Source organism: Hemicordylus capensis, chromosome 5 (genome assembly GCF_027244095.1).
Source record: "Hemicordylus capensis ecotype Gifberg chromosome 5, rHemCap1.1.pri, whole genome shotgun sequence".
Lineage (NCBI taxonomy): Eukaryota > Metazoa > Chordata > Lepidosauria > Squamata > Cordylidae > Hemicordylus > Hemicordylus capensis.
The window spans coordinates 122,627,103-122,639,941 of record NC_069661.1 but is presented as its reverse complement, the minus strand read 5'-3'; the positions used below and the strand labels follow the sequence as shown (position 1 = coordinate 122,639,941).

The 12,839-nt window shown below is 43.2% G+C and overlaps 1 protein-coding gene across 6 annotated transcripts in view; it reads right to left on the bottom strand.

Annotated features, from left to right (window-relative positions):
* Positions 1-4,609: 4,609 nt before the first annotated feature.
* Positions 4,610-12,839, bottom strand: part of EVC (EvC ciliary complex subunit 1) — a 50,463-nt gene continuing 42,233 nt past the window's right edge. The window contains exons 17-21 of one of the 6 annotated variants that reach the window (XM_053258004.1): positions 11,761-11,857; positions 9,835-9,961; positions 7,978-8,071; positions 6,562-6,673; positions 4,610-4,716 (exon numbers count right to left, since the gene is read on the bottom strand). In XM_053258004.1, the coding sequence (XP_053113979.1) occupies positions 4,632-4,716; positions 6,562-6,673; positions 7,978-8,071; positions 9,835-9,961; positions 11,761-11,857 (515 nt within the window). In that variant the 3' untranslated portion in view covers positions 4,610-4,631. The other 5 variants (XM_053258005.1, XM_053258008.1, XM_053258009.1 and 2 more) reach the window with 5 other exon arrangements.

Here is a 12,839-nt window from a genome sequence, read left to right as displayed (position 1 = left end):
GCGGGGGTGGACCTTCACTGAAACCCATCATTTTCCATTTGAGAAAGAAGTGCCAACAGTCTGTAGTGTTGAATATGATTGCCTTTTACTGCATTGGTAGATATGTGTGTGCACTTATAAGTTTACTCTAGCACCATATATTTATTATTTATCAAATTTGTACACCGCCCCAAACTTTCATCTCTGGGTGGTTAACAGCAGCATAAAACAAGTTAAAATCATATGCAAGGACCAGAGGCTCAAGGGAGAGAGGAAAAATGTGGTGAGGGTAGTTGCTGGCATTGAAAGCTGTAGATTGTAAATCAAAAACATATTGACAGGCAGGGACCTTAATTAGCAACTGGCAAAGCTTCACTTTTGTTCTCTTCTCTGCAGCCCCACTGTTAGTAAAACTGACCGTTCTCTCTTTCTACCCCCTCTACTCCCTGTGGAAGGGCAATCCAGATAGGAAGATTAATGCAAACCTGGCTGATGCATTTGAATTGGAATTGTTGGGACTCTCTCCCATTATATTTAGGGTTCACTTATTGTGAATTCCTAACAGGTGTTGAGACATGTTAACTTTGTACAAAGAAGCCACATGTTGACCACATAAATATTTCGGTGACAAATCCCAAATAATTGTGCTCTTCTGGACTCTGCTGAAGACCTTGTGTGCCCTTCTGATTGCTTTCTCTTCAGCCTTTGCCATACTTGCTTCTCTTTATGTCCTTGGTTGATTTGCAGTTAAAATATAATGGGCTTAGGAATGTGGAAGTGTCAAAAGATCATGTGGCTGGCATTAATTGTGATGTCACAGAGGGACCGGGCGGTCTAGTAGTAAGCAGTGAAGCAGAAAGAGGAATAAGGGATTTGAATCGGAATTCCCTCGATCAATAAGCCCTGGCTTCCTAGAATACCTGAAGCTGTGGAGTCAAATGGAGATTTCTTTTCCTCTTTGAACAACCTTGTTTATGGTTATTCGTTTTTGGCCACAAGGGGACACTGTTGGGCTAAAGTTTGATATGACTTTAATGGGCAAAAATATTTGAATGAGAACACACTGGAGCCTGCTGTTGTTTTTGGCAACTTTATCGCACCCCCACCCCCTCAGACTAGACCCCCAAAAGAAAATGCATATTTTAAGCAATAAAAACATAAAGCACTTTATAAACAACATTTATAACATTTCAAGCTGCTAGTTTATGGCAAGCTAGCTTATGTGCCCTCCTCTCAAAACTGAGGGGAATTTATAAATAAGCACAGAACGGCAAAGGCTGTACCAGACTGACACTCTGTCAAGAGTTGCTCAATCTCTTGTATTCATAAAATAAATTTGGAAGGACAAGAAGGCAAGACATGTTACACAATAGCAATAGCACTTACATTTATATACCACTCTACAGCCAGAGCTCTCTAAGCAGTTTACAATGACTTAGCATATTGCCCCCAACATTCTGGGTACTCATTTTACCAACCTCGGAAGGATGGAAGGCTGAGTCAACCTTGAGCCCCTGGTCAGGATTGAACTTGTAACCTTCTGGTTACAGGGCGGCAGTTTTACCACTGTGCCACCAGGGGCTCATTACAGGGCAAGACATGTTACACAAGACAGCATAAAGAGTAAGCAACAGAGTAAAAGATATTCAGTGCTGACCATCGGCTTGGCTCAAGCTCGGATGTCTGAAGAGGTGTGGCAGCAGGCTGTTGCTCCCGATCCCTATGGTATCTCCCCCCATCTCCCTCAATCCCTTATTTGGCAGTGGAGGCCATCCCTGCGGCGGCTGCTCTTCTTCCTCTTCCTCCTCCTGCTCCCTGCCTTTTGAAAAAGCTCTGGGACTGCAGAAGTGAGGGGAAGAATATTCCAGCCTTTGCCAGGAACAGGGGCCACTGGGAGGTTGCCCCTGCAAGCATTGGGACAAGCAGCTTTCCCTGCAATTTCAAACTAGGAAATGGCGCAAAGGAGGAAATGACTCCAACAAATATTTGTTGCAAATGTGCACCAGCTGCAACAGCGGAAAGAGTGGGATACGGGGTGGGGTGGTGGTGGTTCGGGAACATGAGAGCCAGTCAGCTAGTATGCCTTGCTTGCTGAGCAGAGGATCACACATTGCTTGCAGCAATGCAAGCCATTTCTCCCCTCTACCACTGCTTAGGTTTAGAGGCCCAGCTGGGTATCACTACAAATATCTGGAGCATATTGGCTGACATAGGGACATAGGAATATAGGAAGCTGCCATATACTGAGTCAGACCATTGGTCCATCTAGCTCAGTATTGTCTTCACAGACTGGCAGCGGCTTCTCCAAGGTTCCAGGTAGGAATCTCTCTAAGCCCTACCTTTTAGAAGCCAGAGAGGGAACTTGAAACCTCATGTGCTCTTCCCAGAGTAGCTCCATCCCCTGAGGGGAATCTCTTACAGGGCTCACATTTCTAGTCTCCCATTCAGATGCAACCAGGGCAGACCCTGCTTAGCTAAGGGGACAAGTCATGCTTGCTGCCACAAGACCAGCTCTCCTCTCCTCCATGACGTGTAGCATTGTGGAGACATAGTGCTGCATTGTGGGACTGTGGTAGACTTCAAAGGGAATGTCGGGGCTGCTCAGAAGGGGTGGTTTCCCAAAATGCGGAAATGTGTGGAAGCATTCGGTTGTGCAACTGTCCCTTCTGTGCAGCCCTGACACTTCCTCTATAAGTCCAGAGCAGTCCCCCAATGAAGCTTCATGCTTCCGTAATGCTGTGCATCATGTCTACCATTTGCTTAGAACAACTATTGACCCTAGTAGAAGGTGCTCTTAAAAGAAATCATTGATTTGTATTCACAGATTAGAGGTGACAAAGATACTTCAGAGAGGCATATTCATCATTGATTGTAAGCTGCCATTTTATTAAAATCAGTTTTAAAGTATACATTATCCAAAGATGCCATCACTGTTCTGTTATGTGCAATATTTAGAATCTTATTAGAATTACCATAGTTAGAGTCTTCAGAATGGAAACTGTGAATGAACTTTTCCTTCTACAGCTCAAGAATACCAAAGAACATGGAGATAATCATTACAGGTGAACCCCATTATCCTCAGGGCTACTGTTCTCTGCTACAACCATCGATAACAGAACTACAGACAACAATGGAACTTGGGGGGTTAGGTCCCTGGAGATGTGGAAAACAGTGAAAAACAGTGGAAAGGGGCCCTAAAAACAGGGAGAAGTACCCTATCATGCTCTGTGGGTTTCCAGGTGACCAGCAGTCCCCACCCCCACCCCAAATACATTATTTTCACATGAAAAATCATGATTTTAATTAAAAACAACAAAAATGCATCACAAAATGGCTTCTCTCCTGACAATAGTGGCTGGGAATGACCTCGGAGGACATTTCTGGCCACCCCCAACCTGCAGATATGTGGAATTAACCATTTGTTGACTGTTTTCCCCCATGTATCCCGAGGTTGGTTGTTAATTGCTCGACCGCGGATATGCAGAACTGTAGTTGTCGGGTCTGCAAATGCCGAGGTTTGCCTGTACATTTTTTCCAAGTAGTACGAATAGTTTAGCTCCTTTCCAGAGGGCAAACTTATGGTTGCTTATTCCCTTCCATTAGCCAAAATATTTACATAAATATGTTAGCAAATAAAACTATAGAACTTCACTGCCCATTATGGGCAGGGGTCTGAGTGCTATATTCTTGGAATAAGTTATTTAAAATGGTCCTAGCTGCTAGGATATTCTCTTGCTTCTTAGAGTAATAAGAGGGGCCAATACAGCCCCTATTTTCTCATAGAAATACTCAGAATGGCATTAAATCAAAATCACCATTAACACGTTCATAAAGTTCACACAAAATTCTCCAATATACAAATATAATCATGTGCCTTAGAAGAGGCTAATACAAAGACCTTTTACAAAATTATATTATGAGTTACAAAAAGGATCGTGACAGATGTACCTGGAAATGGTTGCTTTGATGTTTTCTTGCTGCAAACTTGGTTTCTCTGCAACTTTGCTCCTCAAATAACACATACATCCCATACCTCCCAATTCAACATGGATTTGATTTGATTTCCTCTTCCTTTTCACCAATTCCCCCCACAAGTTGTTTAAGTCGTTCCCCCCCCAAGTGCCTTGCATGTTTATTTAAACTATTTTTATCCCTCCTCTCAGTCTTCTAGCTGCTTCTAAAACAGATTCACTGCTCAAATTATGTACCCTTTGGATGCATGCAAAGATTACAACAGCACAACATAAACAGGAAGACCTGACCTTGTTTCCTGGTAGATGCCAGGTGGTTAGAGTTCCACAGAACAAGGGCCACAACAAAGAAGGCCCTGCATTGTGTCTCACAGTTGATGCTTCATATTGAGAACCAATCCTGAGCAGGCCTTCTCCAGGTGGCCCTAATGGAGTGCTTACTGCAACATGTCATTTGGCCTAGGTCTAAAGAATGTTTTTATAACCAACAGCACAGCAGAAAGCATTAATAATCTCATATTCTAAAGATTCTCCAGCTTAATTGACCAGAACCACCCAAGAGTGAATCTTAGAAGTCTACCATAGTCACCTTTTCTTTTTTGTTCTTCATGTCATCATGTGGATGTCATAGCTCTATCATACAAAATGGCTTGTTTCAATAAAGAGAATAAAGGTCTTTTATTAAGTGTTACATCTTTTCTCCAGTAGCTTCTTTGTATTTTTCACTGGGCCAACTTCATCTTCCTGACGATTCTGCAATGTATTTCTGATAAGAAAGCACAATGAAATTAGTCCACCTGGCTGTGAATCCATTAAAACTCTTCAGCATAAAACATAATATATTGTCTGTTCACTGTTATGACAATGAAAACTTATCAGTTTAGACCAGAAAATGTAGAACAGAACATTTTATGAGTATGCCCAACTTGATTTACATAAATATCCATAGAGTGTGCCATTATTTCTCTCCCCTGTCATTTCATGACTGATAAGTGAAAGGAAAATATTATCTGTGGGAGCATAACTATGACAGTACAAGAATAGGACATGTGCTAATAATGTCCTATGAAGTACTTGTATAAAGTATAGCCAACCTGTAAAGTTAATCATTACAGAGAGTTGGGGACAGCCCTGTCAGGAGAAGTACTGGGTGGGATTAAGAAAACAAGGGTTTTGGTGCCTGACTCCCATCCATTTTGGAATGGGCCCAAGACCCTCCAGCATCTGGCCTGATCTGAAGTGAATGAGATATTGCCTCAATTCCTGCCATAACATTTATTGTAGGTAAAGAAGTTCCCAAGACCCCTGGGTGCTGGGGCAACGCAGCACAGAGGCCCTCAGGCTCAGCCTCCAGGGCAGGCCTCCTCAGCTCCTGCCCAACTGTTTTTGGACTACTACTCCCATAATCCCCAGCCACAATGGCCAACAGCCAGGGATGATGGAAGTTATAGGCCAACATCTGCAGGAAGGCCGAAGTTGAGCAGCCCTGCTCCAGGGGAAGGCAACCTTTGTGAACACTGTCAGATATTCCCCTCGGGATGGAGCCACTCTGGGAAGAGCAGAAGGTTTCAAATTCCCTTCCTGGCATTTCCAAGAGAGGGCTGAGATTCCTGCTTGCAACCTGCTTGCAATGGGAGCTGTAATTCCACAACAGCTGGAGTATCAAGGTTGCGTATCCTTGAGCATTCCTTGGGTGTTCTCCCTGCTGTCTCCTCATCTCTGATAAACAGTGGTGGGTGGTGCTCACTGGGGCAGAGGGCAGTGAACAAGGCAGCGTCTGCCTTCAGCATGGTAATAAGCCCCACTGTTGCTCCGCTGGCCGAGGCTCAAGCGCACCAGCCATTTCAGGGCTGAGTCCAGTTAAAAAAACCCTCAGACTTTTACAGAGCTCAATCCTGCAATGGACCATAAGAACATAGGAAGCTGCCTTCTACCAAGTCAGACTGTTGGTCCATCTCGCTCAGTATTGTCTACACAGACTGGCAGTGGCTTCTCCAAGATTTCAGCCAGGAATCTCAGTCCTATTTTGGAGATGCCGGGGAGGGAACTTGGAACCTTCTGCATGTAAGTATGAGCGGCCCCATCCCTGAGGGGAGTATCCTACAGTGCTCACACATGTAGTCTCCCATTCAAAAGCAAACCAGAGCAGACCCTGCTTAGCAAAGGGAACAATTCATGCTTGCTACCACAAGACCCTGGTCCCACCTAATGGCTCAGTGGGGAAGTACAGTAAGCGGGAGTAAGAGGTTGCTGATTCAAATCCCCGCTGGTATGTTTCCCAGACTATGGGAAACACCTATATTGGGCGGCAGCAATATAGGAAGATGCTGAGAGGCATCATCTCATATTGCGCGAGAGATGGCAATGGTAAACCCCTCCTGTGTTCTACCAAAGACATCCACAGGGCTCTGTGGTAGCCAGGAGTCAACACCAACTCAACAGTACAATTACTTTACTTTACCACAAGACCAGCTCTCTTCCCATTATGGCCAGCACAGTTGCAGTATGGGTATGTGTGTCCATATCGAACTGAACTGATATGGCAGTGTACTAGCACCTTGAGCCAATGTATTGGAATGCCTGAAACATTTTGGCCAATGTTTTATACTACCTGAAGGAAGTGGAGGTCTGGCCACTAGAAGCATTGTCCCTTTTTTCACTGTTACCATTCTCTTTTCTCTCTCGCGACTGAGAATCCTTTTTTTTTGTTCTTGGCTTTTTTCCTGGAAGAAGCATGAAAAACAGAGTTGTAATTCACTGGGAGCAACTGTTGACAGTGATTTATTGCATGAGTATAAGTATTTGAGACGTGTTAGGGTGGGGGTTGGTGGGTGGGGGTACTGTTTCTCAGTGGCTAAACACTGGAAATATGAATGAGTAATTTCTTTTCTTCAAGCAAAAAAAGAAAGGAAAAAAGAAAGATGCAACTGGTTACTCAGAAGCTTTAAAATACAGATACTTTTGTTTTTGAATTAGGTGATCATATTTTAAATGTGAAATCTCAACTAAGCGCAAACATTCACCCCTATAGTTGGTCACTTTGCAGCATAGCTAATAGCCAATGGCGGGGTGGGGGGACTTACAGTGATAGAAATTTCTTTTGAAAAGTCCTAGGTATGTTGAGAAAAGAAATGCCACTCATTTTTAAAAACAGAAATTCTACGAAACAGTTCTATGAAAAGAGCAGCAACAAATCACACTGCCAAAGTCTCATCAAGAAAATCAGCAAAATTCTGCCTCAAAGGGGGAAAAATATGGAAGGGGCCGCTCTTTCTTCCAGCCAAACTGTGGTCCACCATCTCTTTTCTCAGGACTGAGGCTGGCACCCTGCCCTGCTTCAAAGTGATTAAAACTCTGACGATGACCAAAGTCCCTGCCCTTCCACTGATGCCCCCATGTACCCAGGGCTGGGTAGGGCAGGAGAGCAATTTTGATTTAGAGTCTGGGATATTAATTAAAAGGTTTATTTGTTGAGAGCCAACTCTCCAATCCAAAATAAGTAATACATTTATTAAAAGTAAAGTGTGCTGTCAAGTTGATGTCGACTCCTGGCGCCCACAGAGCCCTGTGGTTTTCTTTGGTAGAATACAGGAGGAGTTTACCACTGCCTCCTCCTGGGCAGTGTGAGATGATGCCTTTCAGCATCTTCCTATATCGCTGCTGCCCGACATAGTACCAGCAGGGATTCGAACTGGCAACTTTCTGCTTGTTTGTCAAGCATTTCCCCACTGCGCCACTGAAGGTGGATAATACTTTTATTAGGACCTACTAAAAAGTAACAAAGCAACAAACAGAACTCTTCATCAGGTTAGATAAGCAAAAGAATAGAATGGAGGAGGGACCCCCAAACCTGCACTTCACAGAATCTAAAAAGTGGAGTTTAAAAGTCAGCATCTGAAAGATGTGAGATGGTTAGGAGCTAGGGATACACTACAACATTTTATTGCCAGTATCTACGATTATATATATATCAACAATATTGCCATTTAAAGTTTCAAAAGAAACAAGCAAAAGTTTCTGGATTCACCTGATTTTTCAGCTGGTTCTAAAGTTAGTTTGGGAACAGACAAGGGAAGTCGAGCCATAGCAGCCACCTGAGTGATAAAGTGCTGTTCTGCTTTCTGAAGTTAAAAGACAACAAATATTATAGTACAAATATATAGAACAAAGGCTGCTGCAAGAGTGAGAAAATCCAGTTTTAATCCCAGTTCAGTGAAGTATTCTTAAGGCATTTTTCACTTGTCTCACTGCAAATACAAACCAGGCAGTCAGAAATGTAAAGATCCTAAACAAGAGATCTAATCATTCTGAAACAAAGAAGCTTTTTTCATGACCAGCCTAACTGCTTGGGCTGCCCCAAGAAGGGTTAGGCTGGTCATAAGAAGCTGCGGGATCCTTGCAGTCCCCTCCTGCCTAACCCCCTTAATAAATCTGGTTTTTAGCCAAGGTTAAGGGTGCTCTTGCACCCTTAACCCGGATACTGGGGATCATGTGATTCCTAGGGCTGCGTGCAGCGAGAGGAATCACAGAGATGGGCGCATAGCATAGAGCGCCTATCTGAGGGGGGGGGGGAGTCTCCAATGCAACGCACATCCCCTGCATTGCATTGAGGGATGCCTGGAGGCCAGAACAACAAGTTTTGGCCCCAGATCCCTCTGCCCTGCTCCATGCTTCACGGAGCTGCATGGAGCAGGGCTGTCCATGTGGGCATGTGGGAGGTGCGCCAAAGCCAACCTGCTTGGTCATCTGGGGAAAGGTAAGTGGAAAGCAGCTTTCTCCCCACGCCCTCCCTGCCTGACCAGGGCGTTCGTGAGAATCGCCCCAAGGACATTCATAGAAGTCATTCACACAATCAAAAACTGTGTTCTACCTGGCTTTGGGAGCTGTGTGTGCTCCCAATTTTCAGTTGTGTGGAAGCAAGGTAGGAGGAAAACCTGGGTAGAAGTGATTGCGTGGAAGCAAGGGAAAGCTACCCAGGTTTTCCTCCTACCTTGCTTCCACACAACCAAAAATTGGAAACACACAACTCCCAAACCCAGGTAGAACACAGTTTTTGATTTTGTGGATGAATTCAGTGTGGGGTGTGTGTGTGTGTGTGGCAGGAAATGTCCCATTTTACAAGTTTGTACCGAGCCCAGAGAAATGATGGTTTGGCACAGCAATGGATAATATACAGGGGCTGGGAATCCCAAGTTCAAATGTTGGACTTTTCCTTATTGACCTTAATTATTACAGTGTTTCATGTCTAGATCTCTCTCTTGTTATACAGGAGTATTGATATCTGGCCTAATGGGATAATTCCAGTGGGCTGTTTCGGACAGTGATTTATTCCAACATCAGCACAAATTCCGATGGTAGATGTAATGAGCCATCCACATGATGTTCAGTACTTCACGGGAGCTCTTAGTATTATCTGCTGACAATCCATGAAAAACCTGTGTCTTTTTCAACAGAATAAAAGTAATATTGAAAAGACACAGCTTCTCCCACAGAATGTGGAAAGCGATGCTAAAAAACATAGGCAACATACTTGGAACTCAGTGGGGATGGCTTGTTACATCTCCTGTTGGAATATGTGTTGAAGCTGGAATAAATCACTGTCTGAATGAGCCTACCCAAAAGCACCATCAAACATCTGTTCTAATGTATAAAAACTGCTAATCTAACTTGAGTGAAGCATGACTCTTCTCAGATTAAGCATTCTGGGGAATATGCTACTCCAGTGAAAAGCAGACATTAAACATCATGCTCATACAGCATTTTCTCTGCCACCTGAACACGTTTTCCTATTTTGAATTGAGTCTTTTCCTTAGTGGGTTTCAGAGCCATCAACTCAGGATTTTGGAGAAGGCAGAACCACTTCCTTCCCCACCCTGCAATTTACCATTAGCTCATTCTCTAGCTGTGTTTCCATATGGTTCAGAAGTAACATCTTCTGTTTCAGGGAAACCAAGTGGGCCTGTTGCTGGACATCAAACCAAGCCATAACTCGTTTTTGCTCCTGTAGCATTCTGGAAAGACAATGCAGGAAAGTTTTATCTTTAAATACTGGTTTTGTTCTCAAGGTGTTGAAACACAAGGCAGATTGGCTGGAGCACAACAGCAACTATGAACTGACAATCAGAATACAATCAATCTGTAAATGCACAATTTAAAAAAAAAGTTGAAGCAGCAATGCATTCTAGCAACTTTCCAGTCTTCCCTTTTGGGTCCTGAAAGCATTCTGGTTCAGCTAAGGGGGAGGGAGGCTGGTTCAAAGACACATGGGTTGTGGCAAGGGCCTGCTTATTGATTGATTGATTGATTGATTGGTCGGTCGGTCTGTCTGTCTGTCTGTCTGTCAAATTTGTACATCGCCCCAAACTTTCGCCTCTGGGTGGTTAACAACAACATAAAACAAGTTAAAACATACACACAAATCTTAATACAATTTAGGCAATCTAAAAGTTAAAAACAGATTAAAACTTAAAAATTTAAAAAGCAGAAAAAGCTTGGCTGAAGAGGTGGATATTCAAGTGCTTTTTTCAAAATTGTCAAAGATGGGGAGGATCGTATTTCAGTAGGGAGTGCATTCCACAGTCTTATGCAGAGTATCGAAAGATAAAACCGGATGGTACAGCCATCCCACAAACACATAATCGTGTGCTGGATTATTAATTTGAATGGATTTTCAAACAAAAAAATGTGAAGCCCATCAGTGCTAACAGCAGGAACAATGTAAAGCATAGCTTGGCCCATAGGTTAACTGCTACATATCTGGAAAGTGACAGTCACAAAATTTCAATTCTGAACATACAGGAAGAATATAAAAATACTAACAGTTTTCAAAAAGAAGTGTTGGTGTATTCTCAACTGCAGGTTTGTACTGACAGTGGTTTCACAAGAAATGGACTGAAAAATAGAGTCATGCAGAAGAGGCTTTAGAAGACACAGACAAGTACAAGTCTCAAGATGCAATTTATAAAACCATTTATGCGTACAAGTCTCAAGTTGATGCAGTTTATAAAAAGCTCCATTTATACAAGCCTTTCAAAGTGGACAGACATTTCATGCCATTACCTTCTATGGTGCAATTTCTCACTGGGAGTACCTAAGGCATTTTTTTTTTTGTTTGGGGAGCATAGAAAAATATACAGGGGCTCCAAACCACAGCTCTGTGGGTGTTCCTGACTGTTCTAATGCACACACAGAACTGCTGAGTGAACAGGTTTCAGATCTGGTGTGAGGTATGTACATGAGTTTTGCAGAGAGCTGCTCTTGATACTGAAGATTTAGGGGAAGCCCTTGCTTGTGTGTGACCCCCATATAAGCACACTAGAGCTCCTAAAACTATAAAGGAACCTCTGGATCAGCACAGGTGCATTTGAGACAGATACCTGTATGTAATATTGAATGCTCTTGTTTCCATTTTATACCCAGTCTCTTAACAACAGTCAGAGTTTACCAGAAAGTAACTAAGAAGTAGTATGCATGTTTAATCCTGATACAAAACCTGTTATCAGAAATCAGCAGTTTCCAGCTCACACTTACCGCAGAAGAAAAAGATAAGCCCTTTAAAAGAACCGATTGCTCTGGTTGTAAGCCCCTTCTACCAAGATGTTCATGCAAACAATAAAGCCAGGGCAAAGAATGCCAGGACAGTTAAATTTGGGGGATACAGGAAGCCTCACATTCCTTCAATGACAGGCCAGGAGACAGATGCCAGGAGACAGATGCAAAGGAGAATGTTTCTGAAATTTATTGATAGCTATTTAATTCTAAATAACACAACTATCAAGCTATATCAAGCAATACTACTGTTTGCTCTCACCTTTCCTGGCCTGCAGCTGAAGAATTCAGAGTGCCTTGATGGTCTCTTTGCTCATCATCTTGTCTTCTTTGATATCTATTGCATTCAGTCCTTTCTGCTAAAAAAAAATTCATCTTTGTAAAACCTTGGACTTGGCTTCACACAGCTTCCAACGTGCTCCCTATCCTACGAATTCTGATCGTCTGTTAACGGAAACGTCTTAGCAGCACAACACAGCACACTTCAATTCAAGCTTTTAAAAACCACTACTGATTTACAAGACACATCTTTCATACTTCTAACACAGTCTAGCTCTAGTTATAAATGGAAGTGGGTGGTTTTGTTTTTAAAAATAAACTTTCTTGGAAAAACTAGATGCAGGGCATTCTCCAGGAGCTTCCTAACTTATGCTCCATTTCCCACAATATAAACAGGAAAGCAGGACGATGTGAAACGAACAGGTTAATGAAGCCATGCCTCCTCATACAGATTAAGTTGAAATTACTGCAGCCTCAAGCAGTTTTATTTTTTTTCGGAGTGCCCAAGGCAATGAACAGCAAAAACAGTGCCCAGGTAGGATGATACATCCCCACCAAGCACAGGCTGCCCTATCTGCAGGTAAGCCATCCCACAAACTCATTATCATGTGCTTAATCCAAATGGCCCCTCGCACTTGACTTAATATTGTTCAGCTAGTATTTAACTTGTAGCCACCTAATGGGGCAGCAGGAAATGACTTGACTAGCAAGCCAGATGGTGCCGGTTCGAATCCCTGCTGGTATATTTCCCAGACTATGGGAAACACCTATATCGGGCAGCAGCAATATAGGAAGATGGTGGAAGGCATCATCTCATACTGTCCAGGAGATGGCAATGGTAAACCCCTCCTGTATTCTACCAAAGACAACCATAGGGCTTTGTGGTTGCCAGGAGTAGACACTGACTCGACAGCACACTTTACCTTCAGTATTTAACTTACACGTGAGAGCTGGTTTGGATGCCCCCCCCCCAATGCAATTTTGAAGTTGTGAGACAGTGTACCAGTAGGGAGGCAGGATATGCATACTCAGTCCCACACATGGTAGGAAGGGCCAGCCAGA